The sequence below is a fragment of the Zingiber officinale genome, chromosome 1A, assembly GCF_018446385.1.
Source record: "Zingiber officinale cultivar Zhangliang chromosome 1A, Zo_v1.1, whole genome shotgun sequence".
Lineage (NCBI taxonomy): Eukaryota > Viridiplantae > Streptophyta > Magnoliopsida > Zingiberales > Zingiberaceae > Zingiber > Zingiber officinale.
In genome coordinates this window covers 139,156,541-139,181,027 of record NC_055987.1, presented here as the reverse complement: position 1 = coordinate 139,181,027, position 24,487 = coordinate 139,156,541, and the positions used below count along the sequence as shown (strand labels likewise).

Below are 24,487 nucleotides of genomic sequence, written 5' to 3'. Positions count from 1 at the left end.
TAGGGAATTTAGGTATTTTATTTGTGCTAACTTGCCATGATTGGTTGCCATATGTCATGCCATGACATCATATTTATTTTATTATCATTTGAAATGCCATGATAATGCTTAGGCTAGTTTTTATGTCATGTTTATTTAAGTTTCAAACTTTATGTCATGACATCATGACATTGGCACATGTTTTCATTTATGATACCATTTTATGCCATGTCATCATCTCTTGCATTAGTAATCAATTGAATTGATTTAAGGATGAAAAACACATTTTGATATTGAGATCAAATTTGTGTTTAGAAAATGCATGAGACCTTAGTCTAAGATACCTAAACTCATATCTCACATCAAAATTGACATGGATGTGTTTGATACACTTTAGATGTGTGTGAGATATTAGGATCATGAGTTAGGATCAAGGTGCATAGTTCTTGTACCTAGATGAGCCTAATTCAAGAAATGGAGGATCATAGGGAAAACTTGTGTACAAGTCATGTACATATAGTCCTAAGATTATGGTCCTAAATTCAAATGGTTTTAAAAGCATTTTAAAATTGATTGAAAAACCTTGATGAAGCCATCTTAGTGATTGCATTCATCATTGAACATTGTGATACAAAGTTGAGTTAAACTTGAACTATTTCAAAGTTTTTGAACTTTGTATCAAGATTGAAAAATGGAAGTTATTTTCATAGAAAACTATTTTTCCATGATAGTGTATGATATGAGGAATGTATCCTCAAAATTTCACAATTTTTGAAATTTTCTGGAATTTTCTAGGAGTTTCTGAATTTCTCCCGGAGAGATAAATCAGAAATCTCTGATTTCAGAGGCTGGATCGGTCACTGGACCGATCCAGGGAAGGCTGGATCGGTCTGGGGACCGATCCAGAGGGGTCCTGATCGGTCCGGTGACCGATCAGGTGTGCCGGTTTCTGATTTTCAGCAGGTGTCCGAAATTTCAGTTTTGGGAGTTGATTTTCGGATTTCTAAAGGTTTGAAACTCTCCAAGACATTGTTGGTGCAATGGTCAAGGGGGAGTTGACCTTTAGGGGGAGTCTTAACTAATTGTCAAGGGGGAGTTGACTTTTAGGGGGAGTTTTTACTCCTTAAGACTTTTGAGGATTAGTGATATGGGATTATCACTAAGTTGATTGTTAAGTTTAGTATCAAGGGGGAAATTAAGAGTTTCAATGAAAGGTATGGGACTTTCATTAGGAAGAAACTCTTGACCTTGATACTCTCCTTTTTCTTTTTGATGTGTGTCAAAAAGGGGAGAGTGTTCATTGGAGAATTATTGGAGAACCCAAGTTAGGTTATCGGGTAATTCATTAGCAAGGAATGTCAAAGAATGTTAGGACATGGAATTCTTTCGATGTGATCAGAAAGTTAGGTTAGAACAAGTTAGGTTATACCTGGTCTAAGTGTGCAGGAGCTTAGGAGTGTAGGAAGTTGAACGGAAGATGTAGTTAGCCAAAGGATGGTACGGGAACCTAACCGACGGGTTTAGTGAAACATCAAAAGTGTTGGTGCAACCTTAGGTCAAGGTTGACCTGGTTGACCCGACTCGAGGTGACTTGACTCGAGTTGTATTTTGATGTTTGACTTGGGAAGATTGTCGGTGCAACCTTAGGTCAAGGTTGACCTAGTTGAGTTGTATGTTGATGTTTGACGAAAAGATAGTTCTATTCTTGATGTTTGACAAGAATAGATGTTTGGGAGATTGTTGGTGCAACCGTAGGTCAAGGTTGACCTGGTTGACTTGATTCGGGAAAAAGTCCAAGTATGGAGACTTGGCAACGGAAAAGTCCAAGCAGGGAGTTTGGCACCGGAAAAGTCCAAGTATGGAGACTTGGCAACGGAAAAGTCCAAGCAGGGAGCTTGGCACCGGAAAAGTCCAAGTATGGAGACTTGGCACTGGAAAAGTCCAAGTACGGAGACTTGGCACGGGGAAAAGTCCAAGCAGGTAGCTTGGCACGCGGAAAGTCCAAACAGGGAGTTTGGCACGGGGAAAGTCCTGGTGAGTGAAGCCAGGCAGTCGGGAAATCCTGGTGAGTGAAGCCAGGTGAAAATCCTAGTGAGTGAAGCTAGGTGAAAGTGAAAGTCCTGGTGAGTGAAGCCAGGCAGTGGTGGAAATCCTGGTGAGTGAAGCCAGGTGAAAACCCTAGTGAGTGAAGCTAGGTGAAAGTCCTGGTGAGTGAAGCCGGGCAAGGGAAAATCCAGATGGATCAAGGGTGATCGGACATCTGGTGTTGAGAAGGTCAAGTAGGTCAAGGGAGTGACCGGATACTTGACACGAAGAGAAAAGTCCAAGTGGGTCAAAGGGATTGACCGGACACTTGGTGGGAAGTCTTAGCAGGTCAATGGAGTGATCGGATGCTAAGTATGATATACCAACAGGTCAAGGTTGACCGGATGTTGGTTTGAAAGGCTTGGGACTTGGTTTGGGTAAAAACCAAGCTCTGGATCGATCAGTGGATCGATCCAGTGATACTGCGTTTGCCCTGATCGGTCTGGTGACCGATCAGAATCAGATCAGTGGCTCACTGATTATAATCTGATCGGTCTGGAGACCGATCAGGAGGCAACGCAACCTCGCGAGAAGAAAGCCGTGGATCGGTCTACTGACCGATCCACCCATGGCCTGATCGGTCGGCAGACCGATCAGGCCGACCGATCAGGCATAGATCAGTGGCTGAGGAACCGAAGCCTGATCGGTCTATGGACCGATCAGGAGGTTCCCTGATCGGTCCACAGACCGATCAGGAAACGAACAGAAAGTTGGGCGACTTTCTGTGGAGCAATCTGATCGGTCTAGGGACCGATCAGCCCAGGGCCTGATCGGTCCCCAGACCGATCAGAAGGGTCCTGGACTGATCAGGGTGGAGCCTGATCGGTCCACGATTCGACCGTTGAGTCACAACGGGTCGCTCCGTCTTCTCCACTGGCTTCTGTCTTCATTGTGCAGGTTCGCAGGTTATAAAAGGAGTTCAAGGCTTTGGTGCTGCGCTCTCCTTCTTTCTTCCTTCTCTTCTGCTGAAGATTTGTGGGCTGCGATAAGAGCTCTGTTGAGTTCCTTCTGAAAGCTTGACTGGAACAGCTGCTGCTGTTAGGGTTTTTGAAGCTGCTGCTTCATCCGGACTCCAGTCGACGAGAAAGCAAGTTTGGTAGAGTGCTTGTGTATTCTTATTGTATTTCTTGCTTATTCTTTGTACTTGTACTCCTGTTTGCTGTTGCAAACAAGTGTGGCGAGGTTTCTCCACCCAGAAGGAGTTTTTATTAGCCGGTTTTCCGGGGACTCATCCACCGACGGATTGATTGGGTTCGTCCACCTTACGGACACGCCGAGGAGTAGGAGCATCATCTCCGAACCTCGTACATCGCTGTGTTAAGGTTTGATATTTTTCCTTTCGTTTTTAGTTTATTTTTCCGCTGCGCTAACGAATTGTAGGAAGAAACGCGAGCAATTGGGGTCGGCTATTCACACCCCCCCTCTCTAGCCGTACAAAGGATCCTAACACCTTTGTCGTCTGGTCTCCTTTCTCCGCGCCGAGCGTCCAGCTGTTCGACCAGCACATTACTCCCGACCCGGCGTTGGTATTGGTCCGACCAGGAAGATTCCCAGTCGCGTGTTCGGACGAGCTTATTCCCGCCCATGATGCTTTATGCCTTGGCCGAGCGAACTACCCGCTCGGCCCGACTACCCTTTTCACCTTGAGCATCGGAAGCCGGACTCCTGTCAGGGGGGTTATTGATTTCGCTCGGACTCGCTAGGTCGGTCGACCTGTTAACCCTACTCCTATCCGATTGGGCAGACCTTAGGTTGACAATTTTGCCTTTTGACCTCCACGTGACGTTGACTCTCCCAGAGGGGGTCCCCCGACCTTACTGCCGGATCAGTTATTAATAATATTAAAATGTTCATTTTTTTAAAAAATACTCATTAAAAATAATGATGCACTAAATTTATTTATGTTTTTAATTTTGAAAATCTAAAAAAAAAAATTAAAAATATAAATGATTAATAAAAAAAATAAATAATAAAATTCATGATGATCTCTTAATTTTATAATAAAAAATAAATATTTTATATTTTTTATTAATATGTTTTTGCATTTTTAATTTTTTTTAAAATAAAGCTCTAAAATTAAAAATAAGTTCATTGTCATTTAAAAAAAATTAATGAATTTTCTGATAAATTAATAATATTTTTTTCCATTTTTAATTTGATTTAAATAATAATAATAATTTTGTTTTATTTTCGAAGATCCAAATATCTAGTTATTTAAATTGATTAATTCTAAAAATAATCATTTTTACGAAATTTTATCAACCATTAGAATAAATTAAGAATATTGACCGTCTTAGAATTATTATTCTAGCGGAGAAAAATACCATCAAAACATCGCAATTATGTTTTCAATCCTTTGACGCATTAACAGTTCAAAGGGTCTTGTATTTTCTATCGGAATAAATCAAAATTTTCTTTTTTACCTTTAAAGGAAAATAAGAGAAAAAATTAGATGGGAGAGAAAGATGAATATGAGAGAAAAATATATTGAAAGAGAATAATGAGAGGGAAAGTGTGATGAGAAAGAATGAAGAGAGAGAAAGTGTGATGAGAGAAAATGAGAAAAGAGAGTGTGATAGAAGAGAGTATGATGAGAGAAGATGAGAGAAAGTTTGATGAGAAAAAAAGAGAACAGTGAATGTGATGGGAGAGATTGAGGAGAGAGAAATTATGATGAGGGAAAAAGTACAATGAGAGAGAAAGTGTGTTGAGGAAAAAAAAGAGGGAGTGTGACAAGAGAGATTGAGGAGAGAGAAAGTGTGATGAGAAAAAAAAAAGTATGATGGGAGTGATTGAGGATAGAGAAAGTATGATGAGAGAGAAAGTATGATAAGAAAAAAAAAAAAAGAGAATGTGATGAAAGAGAAAGAAAGTGTAATGAGAAAAAAAAGAAGAAAGAAAATGTATAATGACTCATTAAAGGGAGATACATGAGTCTCATTAATAATAAGATTTATTCTCTTATTTATATTCTTATTTTTACATGACAAACTATATTCTCTTAAACCAAACGCCCTTGAATGCGTTTGGAAAATGCGGTAATAAATTTAAAGGACAATGTTCGCGTGTTAGGTTTTAGGGTTTTAGGTTTTCCGCTTCGTTTACGTTACGTATGGCAGCAGCGACGTCAACGCCTTTTGGCGGCGGCGACACTGGCGGCGGCGGTCTGGCGGCAGGGGAGATGGAGGTGGAAGCTTACCGCCGCCTCTTCCCCCTTGCTTTCTACGAGCGCCACCTCCGCGATTCCGTCCGCCCCGACGCCCGTCCCCTCCATCGCGCCCGGGATACTTCCATCGCCCTTGGTTACCCTCTTTCTCTCTTCCTCCGTTCGACAACTATGTATTGCGCATTAACTAATTCTGTCTTTCTATCATCTCAAAAGGCCCTGTTGCTTTTTCCGATGGTTCCGCCTTGGTTAAGATTGGCGATACGGTGTGCCTTCTCTTTCTTCCTATTGCTTTCTTGTTGTTTGCTTATGGTTCCTTTTTACGTCTATCGCCAGTTTGGTGAAATGCTTCTCCTTTTTGGCAGACAATGCTGGCAGCTATCAAACTTGAAGTTATGACCCCAGCTACCGACGCGCCTGATGAAGGCTCCTTAGGTCTAACTTGTCGCTCTTTCAGAGGATCCATTGTTTTCTTTTTGTAGCAGCCTCTAATTTGGACGTTATGCAGCTATTGAGTTCTACATGCCTCCAATATGTTCACCGACTGTTAGGCCTGGGAGGCCTGCTGAGGTAGCACCTGTTATTTCAAAACAGTTATCAGATACTATAATTAGGTAATTTCCATTTCCTTCATTGTGTGATTGTTTTGCTTTCTGACAAAACAGCGCCTTTTGCAACTATTTGTATTGTATGGGACTGTTTGTGTGAATTAGTACCAGACTGGGTGGTGTTTTCTTGTTGAATGGAGTTTCAAGTGTTTTCTGCTTGATTACTCATTGCCATGTGTTTTTTATCAACAATGAACATTATTAGCTTTTAGAAGAATAAAACTTTTACATTGTCAATAATTTATTATGTCAACTGCGAGGGAAATTTTTTTGTGTTGTTCAATAACGGTGATACACTAAATACATCATGTATTACTTAACTAATAACACAACTATGTTTACTCCAAAACTATCATTTTATTAACCACTATAGCTATGAAGATCCATATGCAACCATCTTAACCTCTTTTTAAACCAATGCTTATACATTGGAAGGGCCAATATACTACCATTTTATAACTTTTTTTCCTTTTCTTTAATTTGCTTATGTATTTGTGTGGTTTGTTTAAGTTTTGAATTGTTGCAGTTCTCAGATGATAAACTTAAAAGAACTATCTTTGGTTAGTGGCAAAGCTTCATGGATGGCCTATCTGGTATGAAGATTTAATATGAGATTTCTGTCTTGATTTGCACGATTATTTTTAATGCCTTTTGGAATTGTTTGAAATTTCCAAATATGGTGAAAGAATATTGTTAAATGTAGTGGTTAAATATGTGTCTGGCCATGGTTTTAAAATTGTATTTAGTTGGTATGCAATCCATCCATTGCATAGTGCATATGTGTTCTATATCAAAAAATAATTAAATAATAATAATAAGACAACAGTATCATATATGTATACGGAAGAGTATTATTTAATCTATGAAATTCATAATTTCTCAAAAGATTATGTCAATACATAACTAGTATAATTGAAAATCACTATTAATCAACATAAGCAATTTATACATGCCTTCGGATTAATGTGTACACCTAGTGGGATAAGGTTTGGTTGATGTTGTCAGAATAATGTGTACACATCCATGCATAGGTGGTGCACCAGTTTCATTGGCGGATCTCTTTTATAAATATGCAACCGCTTATTGCCAAAATCATTTTAAAACATAGAGTGGTAATGGTGCTTTTTCTCTTCTTTGAACATAGTAATAGGAGCATCTTCTTTCCTTTTGCAGGACATTTATTGTCTCAATGCTGATGGTGCTCTATTTGATGCTGCATTACTCTCAGCAATTGCTGCATTTTCTCACTGTAAGTCACAACATTTTATTTCAAGTAAAATGTTTACTGGCTTATTATCAACAAAATTCCCGTGGTTAAAATGATCGAATAAAATGTTTACAGCCTTGCTACATAGACCAACAAAATCTGGTTATCGAAATGCCTATTTCCTCCTAGCCCATCCCTTTAGTGCTATGTTTGCTTTTCCACAAAGATCATCTTGTTGTCCTTAATTATTAGTTGCTAGAAATATAGTTATCAGTAAGTTCTGTTTTTACTTGTCAGATTGGTGGTGGATCAATCTGTCAGACCTCATAATTTCAAGATAATTCAGATAAACATGAACATAATAAAGTGGCATACGAATATATAATGTTAATATATGGGCATTTTTGTATCACTAGTAAATATATATATAACATATATGAGAAACTACAAAATTAAAAATATAATCCCCAAAGAAAAAAATCTTGAATTTTAAAGTAGGTTACTTGCAGTAACTATTTCGAACTCCATTGCTGATAATGCAACATCATACATACACTAACAACAAGGTCTTTTCATGAGCGATGACTCACAAATTCGAAGTACAAGCTTATGCTGCTCTTAGGAAAAGGTGCTAAAGTATCTCAGTTTGAGTCTGAGTAACACCATCCTACCAAAATATATCAATAATCATCTAAACGGATACAATGCATAACTATAACGTATCCAAATGTGGATTTCAATTCTTCAATAAGTCTCCTTTCATTGATATCTTATTAGTTAAGAAAGTTAGATATTTTGTACACGAGTACATCATGACAAGGGATCCCCAAAGTTAAATGCTTATATAGCTAGCCTCTAGAAACAAAGTTTTCTGGAAAAAAAAACTGTTTTTGATAAACCTAGATCAGGTACTCCTCTTCTCCTCTTTATGTTTCTTGGATGAGTTCATTGGTTCATATTCTCCATTGCGATTCTCATAAAATCAGTCTAGGCTCCTAATCTACTCTGTTGTTTTCCAACATACTCTTTATTCAATAACCAATTATAGGCTCTTGGAACTGTTGTCCTTCCCCTACTAGTGTTATTGCTTTGATAATGATTCTCTTACTGTTTTTATGGTTGATTTGGAAGCTAAAGAGGAAGAAAATTACTGAAGGGTGCTTCAGGATTCAAAACACTTATTTTGAATGGTAGAAAGAATTTTAAGGTGGACTTTACCTTCATCTAGTTGATTAGTACTGCCTGACCTTTCTTTAGACTTCTCATTGTTTTGTATCGTTATACCATTTATAATTTAGTCTCAACTTTGCCTTGACAAACATGCCTATTATTAATATACTGCCAAAGTGGTTGAGGTGGCATTTCCATCTTTGTCAAATACTCATGGTTATTCCTTTTATCATGAACAACTATGCAAATTTCCTGTTCGTTGTGGACATTTTTTTTCCAATAATAATAATCATTAGTTAGTCTTCTTTCTCTATTTTAAGGTGCTGGTGCACTTAAGACATGTATTGTGCCACTCTTTTGTTTGTGATCTCACAATATTTTTATTGACTTGAAACTTTCCTTTTATATTATCTGTAACTTTTAATGACTTATAGTTTATTTGATTTGTAAGATAATAATCAATATAGAATATTTTCTACAACCATTAATCATCTAGCTTAGAAGATATAAAAATATTAATGTTTAAGTTCCAATTGTGGATCTTTCATGATATAATTGTGTTATTGGTCAGTGCAAATCCCTCTTGTTTCTCTCAATGATGATGGCAAAGTAATTACTGTTTCTGAGGAGCTACTTGAAGGAAAACCATCGGTTGAGTTAGTTAATAAAGAAAAGAGAAAGCTTTCGCTTCAAAGGATCCCGTTTTCTTTGACATGCTTGCTTCATGGAAAGTACATCTTGGCAGACCCAACTGCAGAGGAAGAGTCCGTTATGGAAACTTTTGTAACTGTAGTACTTGATTCATTAGGGCAACTGGTGTCAATCTATAAACCTGGTGGGGCAGTCCTCGCTCACAGATCCACTGTTAAGGTTTGCCACATTATCCTTTTTCTTCATAATCTTCCATGCAGTACCTAATTTCTTTCTGAGCTACTATTGAAAATGAAGAAATTGAATTGAACCAAGTTGTAGTCAACTTATTCCTCATAGAACAGTTAGAAACCTTGTATGAAGTATTGAACTTGGAGCCTTTTTTTTCCTTGTAATGCAATGAACACACTATTTTTTACTGTAGGAGTGCATCCGTCTCACAAAGCAAAGAATTGACGAGCTGAAGAATATATTAGCTGAATCAGCATCCGCAATGGAAGTGGCCTAGTTCCTCTTCCATGGGACGTCATTCAGGTAAAACTGCTCCAGTTCATCTTCATGTTTTTTTGTCTCGATTTATACATTATTTGGAGGCTAGGATTAAAGCCGAAGCTAGTTATTCTTGCACTAATGTTTCCCCAGCACAATTATTATGAACTCCATTCATTGAGTTTAGCAGGTTAAAATTAAACAATGTTAAATTACACACTGAAATCATCGGGAAGAGGGGCGACCGGAAAGGGGACACCGGGACAGATGACGAAGGCATATTGGAAATATGAAATAATACATCACTTGAAGTGTATTTTTGTTAAATAATTGAAAGGTGCCTCTTTAAAAATTGGTAAAATTAAGACAAATAAAAAAACAAATTTCTTTGGAATGCCTTTTATTCACGAGTTTAGTGTTTTTTGCCATTTTTTTTTTTTGCGATTTAATGACTCGATCGAAATTTGAAGGACCTTTCAAACTGTTCACGCGATGTGGATAGAGCATTTGCTAGGAACAAATAAAATACAAGAGCATTTAATAATTTATATAAATTGGAGTGCTCTTTGATGGCATATTTAGCTAGTTGCCAATATTTGTCATGTTTGTGGTTGGAAACCAAACCATTATCTTGCGGTGCACGGGTAGGTCCACATGCGGATAGATTTTCAAAATCCCTTGATAAGCATTTAATCTTAAGTAAGTGGTGGTGGGAAATTTCCGTAGAGCAGGCTGTTACTCGGCCGGTCATCTCAGGTTTGATATTATTTAGTCTGATTAATTATATTTTAAAATTTTAATGGGGCAATGGGGCTGTTCATTGTTCTAGATTCGGTATTATTCATCATTTTTTTTAATTAACGATTATGTTCTAATTCCATTTCCAACAAACCACTCAATCTCAATCAATGGCGACCTTCTAATGCGCGTCGCCTAACTCATACTTGAATAAGCATATGCATGAATCACGCCTTTCATATTTTTCAATATTCTTGTTTGGGCAAATGTCGTTTTTTTTTCTTTCTGTTTTTTAAAGGATCATTTTGATATATTATTTTCCAAGATGGCCCTGTTTCAATTCCACGTGATTTATAAATAAATAAAAAAAATAGTTTGACTGTTTAATTTTAGATACAGGCCAGTTTATAAAAACAATTTACATAGTTGGAAATTACACACAATCGTCTGCATAATACTTGGATGAAGATTAAACATCAAGTTCCTTTTAACCAAATTAAGAGGTCTCTAATGGGTTAATTATGCACAGATTGGCATAAATTTGTAGGAATAAATGAACATAATGTTTCAGCAAACATTGCAGATGGACGATAGGTGAGACGACACTTCAATCCATCTCTCGATGATAAGCACTCATCACCAAACACGTGCTCAAGTCATATCTGCCATTTAAATTTAAAATATTATTATTATTTAATAATTCAGATATCTAATTCTTTAAGTAGCTTAATTTTAAAGATGATCGATTCGATTTTATAAATTTTTTTTTACCGATTATCAAAGCAAATAAAAAAGTATTCATGAAAATTCATCTTAGCAACTAGCGTTTTAGAACTGTTATCTCACTGAATCTCAATTAATTTTAACTCTTAAACATCTAATTAACTACTTGATAGTTTAACCACTATACCATTTTTCAGTGCAAATTTAAAATATCATTGCTCTATTCAACTAAGTCCATGCAAAAGGATAAATGCAATTTGATAATCTGTGGCAATGAATACCTTTATATGATAACGATGACAAATGAATATTCTACAGAGAATTATTATAAAAATAAATATTAATTTAAAATAATAATTAAAAAAAAAACTTACGGTAACACTTGCCGTGCAACTGATGCATTTCTGTTATTTTTTTAATGAGGGTACCCAACCGTTCAGACAAACTAATACGATCGGTTCGGTCGTATGAAAATAAATCCGAAAGTATTTCCGATAAATTCGAAAGTCTGGAGGGTTTAAAAGTCCAATAGTCCATCGCAGGGACCATCTCTTGAACAATTATTGTGGACAGCAAAGCGAAGTTGAGCTATCAACATCATCAAGAGCGCACCACCTGTTATACTGCTATTAGACACACCGCTCCACAATACGATTGCATCCACTCAGATATCTCCAAGCGCTGCCAACGCACAAAATCATAATTAACACTGACAGTTAGAATGCTAGACATTTCCATATACCAATCTTCATCTTTACTTTCGATTGTAACTTGTAATGCACCACGGTTATCCAACGTGCTCAAACCATTCTGCAAGACTTAAATAGCAGCTAGGGTACAGCACGCTGCATCAGGATATCTTTCATCCAGAGATGGAATCGCCGCATCAACCTGTGGATGTTCCAGAGATCGATAATTCTGCACACCAGCTCCATGCTACTAGTTCTCATGGAGAACCAGACCAATCAGCTCCAGCACAGCAGCTTGTGCTTGAACCTGACGTTGAGCTGCAGGGCATCACCCCGAAGCATGGCCAGCATCTTGTGCTTGAACCTGACGTTGAGCTGCAGGATATCACCCCGAAGCCTGGCACTGAAAAGCATCAACATCGTAGGACGAGAGGGTTTATATCCGGTGCTCAGATCAAGTTCCTCGACAAGACTTTGGCAGGGAAGGGAGGCTGGCATACGATCGAGAAGCGATTTGAAAAATCTGCAGTGGGCGGCAGGCTTCAGAAGGAGAATTTTGGACCTTGCATTGGTAACTGGCTCTTTGTTTAATTCTTCATGCATGTGTTGCTTTTACTTGCAAAATCAGTTCTATTTGGGAATACGGCAATTTCCTGCACAAAAGTAACCACAGAATATGAGTATTTCAAGTTATCTCAGCACGTAAATCAGAGAAGATCAACACACTCTATAAACTTTTTGAGGAATAAATCATCAATATTTTTACAAAGTCTCTTCTTGCAAATCATTTTATGGTACAGGTTGAAGATTTTACCTAGTTAAGTACATTGGTAGGCTGATTTTACTATACTGCAGCAAAGCATAAGAAGCTAGAATTAGAGGTGACATTAGAATGTACAACACATGCATTAGTTTATAAGCCTAATTTGATGATTGTTAGGTATGGCTGATTCAAAGGAGTTTTCTGGGAAGCTATACGATGCTCTTGCAAGACGAAGGAATTTGGATCCTGCATCTGGAATAACTAAAGAAGAGCTAAATGAATTCTGGAAAGAAATGACAGACAAAAACTTCGACTCTCGACTACGGATATTCTTTGACATGTACTATACTAATTTCTAGCTAATGATATCGTAACATCCATTTGACATAGTTTTATCTCTTCATATGGCCTAAGGGTTGACAACAATGGAGATGGACAACTCACTGAAGATGAGGTCAAAGAGGTAGGAGGTAGTTTCTAATTAACCGGCAGACTTCATGTCCTAGAATGCTTCTTTGCTTAAATGTGACACCAGATTATACAATCGATGTCATTGACAGGTGATCATCCTGAGTGCCGCAACAAACAAACTTTCGAAACTCAAAGCACATGCTGCGACCTATGCAGCTCTTGTCATGAAGGAACTAGACCCTTACAACCATGGCTATATTGAGGTAACATAATGGAAATCTATATAGCCATACAGATCTAGTAGACGACGCAGAGTAATGTACAAACTTCTATAACAGATTTCGCAGCTGGAAACTTTGATTCAAGGCCTCGTTAGCTCCCAAGGATCTGAGAGAACATTCAGACGGTCACATGGGCTTGCAAAATCAATGATGCCAAAGATATACAAAAGAGATAACAAATTTGTTAGAAGGGCCACAGATTTTATGTATGAAAATTGGAAGAGGATTTGGGTTCTTTCGCTATGGATAATCGTGAATCTAGCACTAGCAGCATGGAAATTTGAACAGTACAGGAGGAGGTCAGCTTTCCAAGTAATGGGCTACTGTGTTTGCATAGCCAAGGCAGCAGCAGAAACCCTGAAGTTGAACATGGCTCTCATTCTCATCCCTGTTTGCAGAAACACACTTACAAGACTCAGAAAAACTGCTCTTGGTTCGATTTTCCCATTTGACGACAACATCAATTTCCACAAGGTATTAGAGCCATTTTCACTAGCCAATGCCCTTCAGCTTTGCTTATTTATAGCTCATGCTTTATGCTAAGCAAAAAATCTCTACAGATCATTGCGACGGCTATAGCTATAGGGGCAGCAGTGCATACTCTTGCACATGTAACATGCGACTTCCCAAGACTGATAACTTGTCCAAAACCAAAGTTCATGACGACATTGGGACCATATTTCAACCACAAGCAACCGACCTATCCATCTCTACTGGCCAGCATTCCAGGAGTCACTGGTATCCTCATGATTATCATAATGGCCTTTTCTTTCACACTGGCAACACATTCCTTCAGAAGAAGTGTCGTGAAGTTGCCATCACCACTCCATAATTTAGCGGGATTCAACTCATTTTGGTATGCCCACCATCTTCTTGCATTGGTGTATGTTCTTCTCGTACTTCATTCCTACTTCATTTTCCTCACCAAGAAATGGTACAAAAAGACGGTATGTCATTTCTCCTTCTGATTGAAGTTATTTTAGCTCCAGAAATAATTGTAATAATAATTGGTACTTCCTATTATGCAGACATGGATGTATCTAACAATTCCTATCCTCTTTTATGCCTGCGAGAGACTTACTCGAAAAATTCGTGAGAACAACTTCCGGGTGGATGTCATCAAGGTAAGCTATTCATCATATACAACTAAAGATTTAGGGAAGAATAAATCTGATGAGTCAATCATGAAAAAAAAAACTCCTTCCATGTGATAAACAGGCAGCAATATATCCAGGTAATGTACTTTCAATCCATATGACAAAGCCACCAGGATTCGAGTATCATAGTGGAATGTACCTGTTCATCAAGTGTCCAGATATATCACCATTCGAATGGTACGTCTGATCTCATATTCACAGAGAAACTGTGACCTTTTATTTAACTTTTGTTTTGATTCTACTAGGCATCCCTTCTCGATCACGTCAGCACCAGGAGATGACTACTTGAGTGTTCACATCCGCTCCTTGGGAGACTGGACAACTGCTCTCAGAAATTGTTTTGGAAAGGTTTGATTAGAAGATTGATGTGTTCTCGCTTTTCCTCAAAATCTATATCCACATTTCAAGAATAACATGACACTTTGAAACAGGCTTGTGAGGCTGAAGTTAAGTCCAAAAAGGCAAATTTAGTTAGGTTGGAAACAACCATCGTAGCAGATATTGAACTTCAAGATACACGGTATAAAATTGCTCACCAGTTATCTCTACAAGATTTTCCGAAGTAACCAAACTCTGAAGATGAATTACATTTGTCATGCAAGATTTCCAAAGATCTTCATCGATGGGCCTTATGGTGCACCTGCTCAAGATTACAAAAAGTATGACATTCTTTTGCTTGTTGGACTGGGAATTGGGGCAACCCCGTTTATCAGCATATTAAGGGATATTTTAAACAACACACAATCAAACAAAGTAAATATCCAGCCAAAGTGGTTTTGGAAACTTCTTTTACATGAACCAGCATTCATAACCTCTACATTAATGCAGGAAATGGAAAGTAAAACTTCACAGAATGAAACCAACAATGGAGATGGTCCAGGAAGGGCTTACTTCTATTGGGTGACCCGGGAACAAGGTTCCTTTGAATGGTTTAAAGGTGTCATGAATGAGGTTGCAGAAAGTGACCACAATGTACGTCCAAACCCTTTGTTACTTCTTTTCTTACTTGTTAATTTTCTGAGGAAGAAAAAAACTGATGAGAGTAAGTGCATTATCAGAATGTCATCGAAATGCATAACTACTTGACAAGTGTTTACGAAGAAGGTGATGTTCGATCTGCTATCATTGCAATGGTTCAGTCACTTCAATACGCAAAAAGCGGAATTGATATTGTATCTGGAAGTCAGGTAATTGCCCTAGATCTGTTCAAACAATAGAAACTATATGTCCATTTTGACTGACGCATGAAATTGACAGATAAGAACACACTTCGCGAGACCAAACTGGAGGAAAGTATTCTCCAACTTAGCAAGCACTCACAAGGCCTGTTCAATAGGTTAGCTCTCTGCAACTAAACCGATACTAAGATATTCCGATATTCCTATTGCTTACGCATTTTTACATATTTGGAACTACAGGTGTTTTCTACTGTGGACCCTCAAACCTCGCAAAACAACTGAGAGATCTTTCAATGGAATTCAGCCATGACACAACGACCCGCTTTGATTTCCACAAGGAGAACTTCTAGCAAAGGACTCTAGAAATACAAGATTGTATGATAATTCAAAGAGTGAAAAACTCAGATGTTTTAAAAGAATCCATAATAAAGTTGTGATTGTTGTAAGTACATCTAGCAATTGGCCTGCATAGAAGGAAAAGGAAGAAACTTATTGAGTTGGCTGGAAAATATCTCAGATGTTAAGTTGTGATTGATTTGAATATTACTAGTTATTAAACCCAACATATATCTCAAAAGATAGATAAGATTCCGTAACCAATCTCAAGTAAGTATTAGGTGGGAAATGTAGACTAGCCTTTTTAGATTGCCTAATTCTTAGCAACAATTTACAAAACAATTTGATAATTTTTTCATAAGGACATATCTCAATACAATTAAATGATTTAAACAAGTTGTCACTAAGTAAACGATTATAGTTTTTTAGGTATAGTTTGAAGAGGAGAAACGATCTTCAAGTCAAAGAGGAACTAAATAACAATGATCGACACATCTAATGCAGAATCCGTTGTTCCCCAAGACGAGGTCATACTTACAGTATTTACAGCAAAGAAGGAGACTGCTGGGCTCGGAGGATATTTTCCAACAAGTCAGACTTGCTAAAGATGAGACTCAAAGTCCCAAATCAACCAACAAATACAGCGAATTCATCTCACCAGGAAAGTAGATGGCTAGGGCAGCTCGACTGGATGCGGACGGGCGCGGCGCCCGACGGAGTACCGAAGACGGGAGGCAGTCGGCGACGGTGGCTCCGGAAGGAGATTCGATCGGCCGGGATATGACCGTACCAAGAAGGCATTTCTTAAAATTGTGAGGGCAAAATAGACAGACGATGATTAAAGGGCCATTTCGTAACATTACCGATCTAATTGGGCATTAAATCCATTTTTGAAAATAGCAAGGGGCAAAAATCAAAATGGCGCCCTGAAAAGTTCCTAACCACACATGGGGTCCACCTCGGCTCCGTCATTTGGAATTACTTCTGCTCCCTTCTTCCTCAATATGTGGATCTTCGCTTTGTTCTTCATTCCCTGCGTCGCGATCTTGCAATCCCATTTTTTGTGCTCTTTCAACTCGTTGATTGATACGTATGAGGACACGACGGTATCTGCTTCTTTCCGCTGTCTCACTAGGGAATGTTCTTCTCATTGCATCTCTCATTTTTTGCTCCATCCCAGGTAGAGTAGTCTCTCAAATCGTGCTCAATGAATGAATTTATCTCATGGTGTGGCTAGATGGCTGGATTTACCATCGAGACGTGTCATTTATTTTCCAAGATCATTGTGCAGTACAATAATTTGCCTTTGATGCTGGCCATCCGTGCCCCGGCTCTTTCTTCGCATGTGCCTTTGATAGTTAAATTTTGGGCCAGACTGTAATGCTGATAGTTAATGAACCTAGTGTTTTACTTGCTGATTGACATTATGATTAGATATATCAAACCAAGAGATGCAACTTGTTTTTCCATTTTTCTTTTCTGGAGAATGGAAGCCAAAAGTGGGGTGGAATATTAATCTGGATGATTAATGATAAATGTGGTTTATCTACACCATGTGAACTAGAAAACAGAATTAGATGTTAATTCTTCTGGAAAGACTTCTCCCAAATCAGTAGCTAATTGGACTATTGGAATGGCTTGGACAAATCATTATTTATTTTGATTTAGTGAATCTTGGAACTTGTCTCTGAGTTTAGGCTAATCGAAAATCTTTATAAGATTAGATGAGTTAGCTATTATTGAATTAGGTTTAAGCCCTTTTCCAAGGCATGGTAAGGCTTTAGAAAGGGTTGCCCTCAGATACCAACGATTAGGGATGATTCTAAACTATGAGTTAAAGTTTGTATCTTGACTATTATGATCAACTATTAAATAGGGGAGATTGTAACACCCCAATTAACTCTCATATAATGAATTGCAAGCCAATAGAGAGTCTTTATAAGTTTAGATGAGATAGTTATTATTAACTTGGGCTTAAGTGTGTGCTTTGTGCAAAGCTATATCACTAGTAATAAACTAATCCATTAAGTCATTTTGATTATATGGTTAATGTTTTCCTGATCTTCCTTTGCTTTTCAACTTCGTTGTGCTTCTTTTTGTTTGCAGGAAGTTTCTCAACCAGGGCTATTATACTCAGATCAATTCAGATCTACAACACTCATGAGTTTCTTGCTCCACACCCAACAATCTACTTCTTTTGCAAAGGAGAGAACAAAACAATTTTGCCTGATGTAAAGGAGAGACATTTTTTCTATAATTTCAAAGGCAAAGAATCCTGGCAGGTCAGCATTTCTTTTCTTTCTTAAATTGTCAATCTCCTGTATATCTTACTTATGGATCTTCTTGGATATTGGTCAAGTCTTACATTTATAAGCTATTATGTTCATCTTATCCGATATATTAAAAGGCGCTATGTTTGCAATCTTGAAAGACAAAACAGCTTTACTTCTACAGGTTGAAGCACGAGAAAGTAATTAAGTATGAAAATACAACTGCAATCATTGGTCTATTCTTTATTTCTTCAAAGTTTTGCATGGTTGTAATTAGGAGTAGGTGTCACTCAGTGTCTTAGTCGATAAAAATGATTTTAAAATATGAATTATTTAGAAGTTTTGCAGTTTGAAGATATAATTGGAAGTGTTCTCTCACGATGGGCTAATTTAATGTAGCTTGTCTACCTTTAGAGGTTCATTTTGTCTTGCATTTTGTATAGGAGCCAATTTATAGGTATCCAAACTGTTGACATCCTTAGTGAGATATCCTTATGGATGGTCCATTCGACAATGTTTAATAGTTCAGTGAAAATTAAGATTTAATGTTTCATTGTCTGCTAGGATTTGGTCCCTGGATGAAATGGTAAAGTTTCATTAGCCTATTCGCTCTCAGCTTGCCTTGCCATACATAGAAGTAGAGGTAAGAAAAAAATTAAGGAAAAGAAAAAACAAAGGAGCACTGTGTTTTTTATATCATACATGAGGCGCCCTTTTTCTTAAAAACGTCAAAAGGGTGCTCTAACCGAAGTGTTCTTCTATAAATGCCTTCAAACTTACCAAAATCCATCACCCACTCGTCTAAAAGATCCAAATTGATTGTCTAACCAGCTAATGTGCACGTCTAAAGAGACCTATGTAGCAATTTTGTTTATCTGTCTTTGAAATAGTAACTCTAGTATATACTTTTGTTTCAGCCGTTGACAGTGCTGTCACATAACAAGTGCAAGAGATGCGGTTTGTATGAGTCCGACAGATTAAAATCAGATGATGTGTTTGACGAATGGGAGCTTTGCCCAGATGATTTTCTTACTGGAATATCCATACATTATAAGTCAAAAGAATTCAATGCCACACTGGAATGTGATGAATGCAAAACTACCCACGGTAAGAATCCTGCTCCTCAATATATACAAGGAATACTTATTCTCACAATTAGCATAATGATATTTCCGTTTTGTGAAATATTGTTCTTCGTCGATTACTTGCACAACTGTAGAATTCATTCATACTTTTTACCACAGCTAAATTGTTTCTGATCTTATTTGTGTCTTTCCATACTGATTTTTCCCCTTAGTAGATCCTACTCAACCCCCCAAAGCAAGTGGAGTCCCTTACAACAAAAAACTGGTTGCTGGTATAGTCATAATCACTGTATTTATCTGCATCATGTCCACTCTTATAGTAGTATCTGCATACAAATATTGGCAAAGGAGAAAAAGAGAACGAGACCAAGCGCGATTTCTGAAACTATTCGAAGATGGCGACGACATCGAAAACGAACTTGGTCTGGGACTTTAAAAACACACAGCTGTTGCTCCGCCAGAGCCATTCTCGGAGGACAAGCACCGTCGTATCGTGCGACAAAAGCTTCCGAGGACATCTACATCTGAGGAGAACATTGCTAGAACTACTCAGTAGTTGTGAAGAAGGAAGGAAAATTCTCTTGAATTTGCTAGGCAGGGAAATCAATGATAGCCTGTGTTTTTTTTTTTTTGTAAACATGGTTTATTTGCATCCTTAAATATCTTTTTTTTTCCCCCACTCTACCTGCCGTATCCTCATAATTATCTAATGAAGTTCAAAACTTGAAATTCAGGAACGTTTTTAGAACAATCGCCATCATTGAATCTCAGACTAAAGAAAAATGAATTAAATGAATGAAACGGACAAATGACAGTAAACGACGACACTCGGACAGCACAACAATACCTGTACGCGTAACGCTACTCGAAGCAGTTCCCAAATTAATGAGAACAGGCAAAGCATTAACACATAGCTTTCTGTTTAATCTAATTGCCAGCAAAAAAGTTTCCGTAACGTATCCGTTTCCTGGCATTTTCTTGCCAGTCCTCAAACGTTCAGTTAAGTCAGTCGATGCATCATCCTCTATAAATTCTCATCAGAATTTCTGTAGAAAGAAACACCAAGAGGTAGATCAATGGCAACTTTCACGCTTCCTGATCCTGTTCCTTCTCCATATGAAGACGCCGAGCACATCTGGAAGGCTTGCCATGGTAGTTCTCGTCAGTCAGTGATTTCCATTTTTTTATTTTGTATACTTAATCTCGATCTTGCTCATGATTCTTTAGGATGGGGAACTGATGAGAAAGCAATAATCGACGTATTAGCACATAGAAATGCAGCTCAAAGGAACCAAATAAGATTGGCTTTCGAGGAGCAGCACAACGAGAATCTCATCAAACGACTTGAATCAGAATTAACAGGGGACTTCGAAGTAGCCATCTACATAGCCTTTCATACTTTTTCTTTGCATATCTTGATCGACTCCCATTAATTCTCGGCATTCCTTTTAGAGAGCTGTATATCGATGGATCTTCGAGCCGATCGAACGGGAGGCTATGATGGCAAAGATTGCGCTGAAGAAGAAACTCGACTATCAAGTGATCATCGAAATCGCATGTGTGAATTCCCCCAAGGAACTCTTGGCAGTCAAGGACGCCTACCAGGCTCGTTACAAACATTGCTTGGAAGAAGATGTGGCAGCTCATGCTGCTGGGGATTTTCGTCAAGTAGGAGTTTTTTTTTGTTCGTTTCTTTCGATATTAATTTGATTTGGATGAGCACAAATGAACTAAAGTGTTCATATCGACAATTGCTCGCAGCTCTTGGTTGCACTAGTGAGCACATACAGATACGATGGAGAGGAGATCGACATGGGCTTAGCGCATTCGGAAGCTAAAACAATCCAAGGGGCCATCGAGGAGGGCGTCGGCAGCTTCGACCACAGTGAAATCATCAGAATTTTGAGTACTCGAAGCAAGGCACAACTTCGTGCTACGTTTAACCATTACAAAGATGAATATGGTGTTTCTATTACAAAGGTAATAACAGTCATTTATTCTGTTTTTTAAGGATGAACTGGGTAGTGATCGTAAAAATTGATTAGGCTTTCGCTGCTGATCCTACAAATGAGTTTGCACACGCACTGCGAACGGCGATACGATGTATCGTCTCGCCGTATAAGTACTTTGTAAAGGTGAGTAGGAAGAAACATGAAAAGCAATATTGATTGAAGTCCATTTTGGGGTGTTGATTAGATGATGAATTTTGATTTGTAGGTTCTTCGAGGAGCAGTCTCCGGCAAAAATACTGATGAGGATGCGCTCACTCGGATAGTTGTGATGCATGCAGAGAAGGATTTGAAGCTGATCAAAGAGAAGTTCTATGAGAGGACCAATGTCACACTGGAAGATGCAGTTGGCAACGAGACTTCAGGGGACTACAGGGCCTTTCTGCTTGCCTTAATAGGGAATTAAATATGAATGTCTAGTTAATTACTTCATCAGAACTCTTGCTATTAAATATTAATAGTGTCGGAAAAAGTGAAGAAGAATTGAGAGTCGAGATGGGTGATCGTGTTAGTTGGGTTATGGTACAATGAGTACGTGACAAGTTCTTCCTATCTTAATTAGTATTACTAGTTTCTTTGTTTTTTAATCAAAATAATATTATATTGATTCTGTCAATAGTTTCTATGTTTTTGGGAGAACCTTAATATGTCTCTTCGGATGGGTCTAGTGGTTAGCACATGAGATATTGCTATAATGAGATCTGGGGTTCGAATCTCGATAAAATCGAGATAAATACCTCCCTTATGTGTTAGTTGCTATTCCAAAGGCTAGTAGTCGCTCGTGATTTATCTCCTCCGTATTGATCTTGGGACGAATTGACAGGAACGTTAGGAGCGAACATATTCATCTTTTGCCATAATTGGGAGAACCTTAATATTAACATACCTTGATGGATGCTAAAGATGGAGGTGATGAGTTTTGTCTACCAAGACATGCAAACAAAGCGATGGATCCATTTAGCAAACTATACAAGCGAAGAGATGGACAAGGAGGTTTCTATTCGACACAATCGATCTTGTCAAAAGGATTTTACAGAATGTAAGGTCTACCTAAAGTAGTGGGACAATCTTAGTGATCAGGTCTATGTTAAGTGGGGAAAAAATCTCCAGAGTGCAAATCCTGACCATAGGAAATGGTTGGATTTTTCGTCCATTCTACTGTCTACTTGGAATAATTCGCAAGGGACGGATTCAGTGAACACGGGCACAGAAAGTAGTGCTGAACCAAATATTCATGGATAAGTCTAAGTTTGATGTTGGATTCAATAAGAGTTAATAAGAGTTTATTTATATTCGTTTAATATATAGTTGATCAATTAAATAAATAAATAAATGATATAGAGTGTTATGGGTGACCTTGAAAGTAAAATGAGGTCAATGGTCAAGGTGAGATGACAATTAAAATCAAGATGAGGTAACGGTTAAAGTCAAGATGAGATGATAATTAAAGTTAAGGAAGTGGTCAGGATGTGCGTAGTTAGACATACCACTCACCTTATTGGACTTAGCCCCGTACTTCTCATATGCAACCTCATTCCAGAGCTCAGTTTCTCATTCCTCAGGGGCGAGGCTCCCCTGGTCGGTCGGCCCAAAGTGTCAGTCATACCTCCGGGACTCAGTTTTTCACTCTTCTAGGGCAAGGCCCCCCCCATATAGTCGGTCGGCCAAAGAGTCGATCGAACCTTTTGGGACTCAGCTTTCCACTCTTCAAAGGAAAGTCTCACAGCATGTGGTCGGTGAGCCAAAAGTGCTGGTTGGACCTTCCGAGACTTAGCTCCCCACTCTTCAGGGGCAAGTCCACGGCATAAGGTCAATCGCCTAAAAGTGTCGGTTAGACCTTCCGAGACTTAGTACTTCACTCTTAAGGGGCAAGGCCGCATATGGTCAGTTGGCCAAAAGAGCCGATCGAACCTTCCGGGACTTAACTTCTCACTTTTCAAGGGCAAGTCTTACAGCATATGGTTGGTCAACCAAAAGTGTCAGTCGAACCTTACAAGACTCAACTCCCCACTCTTCAGGAGCAAGTGTTACAGCATATGGTCAATCGGCCAAAAGTGTCGCCGTGTCGGTTGGACTTTCCGGGACTTAGTTCTTCACTCTTAAGCGACAAGGCCGCATATCGTCAGTCGACCAAAAGAGTCGATCGAACCTTTCGGGACTTAGCTTCCCACTCTTCAAGGGCAAGTCCCACAGCATTTGGTTGGTCGGCCAAAAGTGTCGGTCGGATCTTCTGGGGCTCAGTTCTTCACTTTTTAGGGGCAAGTGGTTGGTCGGCCCAAAGAACCATTCAGAGCTTCTGAAACTTAGCTCCTCATTCTTCAAGGGCAAGTTTCACAGCATATGGTCAGTCGACCCAAAGTTCCAGTCAAACCTTCCAGGACTCAGCTCCCCACTTTTTAAGGGTAAATCTCACAGTATATAGCTGATCAGCCAAAGTGTCGATCGGACATCCAGAGCTCATCTCCTCACTTTTCAGGGGCAAGTCTCACAGCATATGGTTGGTTGGCCCAAAGTGTTGGTCATACCTACGGGAGTAAGCTTCTCACTTCTCATATGTTAGTCTTCCAACATGCAACCGGTCGGCTACAAGGCCGGTTGGATTTCTTCCAGGAGACAACAGTGTTAGAAAATCATAACAACTTATTATAGAATTACAATCATTCGTCAGGGAATATTCTGCTACCCTGACATATGCACGTAATGGAACCTTTCTCTAAAGGTAATTGTACCTTTGCCTTTATTCAATATATTATGACACCAGACATTCTCTGACGTCTCATTATTGTAGAGGTTATGAGGGTCAGTATAAAAAGAGGACTCTCTTCGTTTGCTAGGTATGCTCACTTACGCTTACTTACGTTACATCACACTCATTTATTGTTCTATTATTCATCTTCTTCTCCAATTTTTGCCACAGTTCTGACTTGATCGTTGGAGTGCCTATACCAGAGACCCCTCCCTGGTTCTCGCTCTAACGTTTACATTTGGTCTCTCTGTGGTATACGTAGAAGGAATCGTTCTACGTCATCCCTAGCCAACTCAGAGTCTTCTCACGGTCAACAGCGGAGCCACCTACCTAGCACTCCATCTTTCTCGATTTCAAATAAGATCAATAAGCTTGAACAATTCATTGAATTAAGCAAACAAACTTGAACACATATGTGCTCAGCTTGTTAATATTCATGAACAATGTTCGTAAACAACATTCATAAATAATGTTCACGAATCATGTTCATCAATAAAACTCTTAATGCACTAAATAAACAAAGAAGTATTTAAAATGAATAAATAAAATTGAATTATCAAACTCAATAACCAATCAAAAAAATAAAAATTTTAAATAATCAAATAAGTTTGCATTGAGTGCTCAATAACAAAACTCAAATTCATAAAAAAAAATAAACTAAATCAAATTTAAACAATCATTAAAATGAGTTAATTTATTTTAGAATCAGCTAGACTTAGACTCGATTACCCGTCAAATAAATAAGC

General features: G+C 38.4%; 4 protein-coding genes and 1 long non-coding RNA gene across 12 annotated transcripts; 4 read left to right on the top strand and 1 right to left on the bottom strand.

The window, feature by feature from the left end:
- Positions 1-5,090: 5,090 nt before the first annotated feature.
- LOC122035396 (exosome complex component RRP43-like) lies at positions 5,091-9,749 on the top strand. 3 transcript variants are annotated; one of them, XM_042594808.1, is made up of 9 exons: positions 5,091-5,366; positions 5,447-5,496; positions 5,596-5,665; positions 5,739-5,844; positions 6,365-6,431; positions 7,012-7,087; positions 8,787-9,085; positions 9,291-9,400; positions 9,546-9,749. In XM_042594808.1, the coding sequence occupies exons 1-8, from the start codon at positions 5,177-5,179 to the stop codon at positions 9,372-9,374; spliced, it is 942 nt and encodes a 313-aa protein (XP_042450742.1). In that variant the 5' UTR covers positions 5,091-5,176; the 3' UTR covers positions 9,375-9,400; positions 9,546-9,749. The 3 variants fall into 3 exon arrangements, with proteins under 3 accessions (XP_042450742.1, XP_042450743.1, XP_042450741.1); XM_042594809.1 differs by having other exon boundaries at positions 9,543-9,575; XM_042594807.1 differs by having other exon boundaries at positions 5,092-5,366; positions 9,291-9,575.
- A 1,939-nt stretch (positions 9,750-11,688) lies between these two features.
- On the top strand, positions 11,689-15,860 carry LOC122035386 (putative respiratory burst oxidase homolog protein H). Its single transcript, XM_042594799.1, has 15 exons — positions 11,689-12,076; positions 12,446-12,608; positions 12,683-12,731; positions 12,829-12,942; positions 13,018-13,434; positions 13,521-13,907; positions 13,989-14,084; positions 14,179-14,294; positions 14,363-14,465; positions 14,549-14,637; positions 14,720-14,870; positions 14,946-15,089; positions 15,176-15,304; positions 15,375-15,453; positions 15,536-15,860. Exons 1-15 carry the CDS (start codon positions 11,689-11,691, stop codon positions 15,643-15,645), a joined length of 2,535 nt encoding a protein of 844 aa, XP_042450733.1. The 3' UTR covers positions 15,646-15,860.
- Positions 12,025-16,424, bottom strand: LOC122035456. 4 transcript variants are annotated; one of them, XR_006127025.1, is made up of 5 exons: positions 16,290-16,424; positions 16,170-16,195; positions 14,654-15,134; positions 14,257-14,558; positions 12,025-12,158 (listed from the first exon to the last, which is right to left on the bottom strand). It is a non-coding gene; the product is annotated as an uncharacterized LOC122035456 (long non-coding RNA). The 4 variants fall into 4 exon arrangements; XR_006127027.1 differs by having other exon boundaries at positions 16,170-16,192; positions 16,290-16,411; XR_006127024.1 differs by lacking the exon at positions 16,170-16,195 and having other exon boundaries at positions 16,290-16,417.
- A 21-nt stretch (positions 16,425-16,445) lies between these two features.
- LOC122035430 lies at positions 16,446-19,685 on the top strand. Of its 2 annotated transcripts, none has more exons than XM_042594810.1 (4): positions 16,446-16,811; positions 17,738-17,913; positions 18,819-19,008; positions 19,199-19,685. In XM_042594810.1, the coding sequence occupies exons 1-4, from the start codon at positions 16,724-16,726 to the stop codon at positions 19,420-19,422; spliced, it is 678 nt and encodes a 225-aa protein (XP_042450744.1). In that variant the 5' UTR covers positions 16,446-16,723; the 3' UTR covers positions 19,423-19,685. The 2 variants fall into 2 exon arrangements, with proteins under 2 accessions (XP_042450744.1, XP_042450745.1); XM_042594811.1 differs by having other exon boundaries at positions 19,202-19,683.
- A 298-nt stretch (positions 19,686-19,983) lies between these two features.
- On the top strand, positions 19,984-21,591 carry LOC122010287 (annexin-like protein RJ4). Of its 2 annotated transcripts, XM_042566769.1 has the most exons (6): positions 19,984-20,138; positions 20,214-20,359; positions 20,439-20,654; positions 20,748-20,966; positions 21,032-21,121; positions 21,204-21,584. In XM_042566769.1, the coding sequence occupies exons 1-6, from the start codon at positions 20,063-20,065 to the stop codon at positions 21,399-21,401; spliced, it is 945 nt and encodes a 314-aa protein (XP_042422703.1). In that variant the 5' UTR covers positions 19,984-20,062; the 3' UTR covers positions 21,402-21,584. The 2 variants fall into 2 exon arrangements, with proteins under 2 accessions (XP_042422703.1, XP_042422709.1); XM_042566775.1 differs by lacking the exon at positions 21,032-21,121 and having other exon boundaries at positions 21,204-21,591.
- Positions 21,592-24,487: the final 2,896 nt, after the last annotated feature.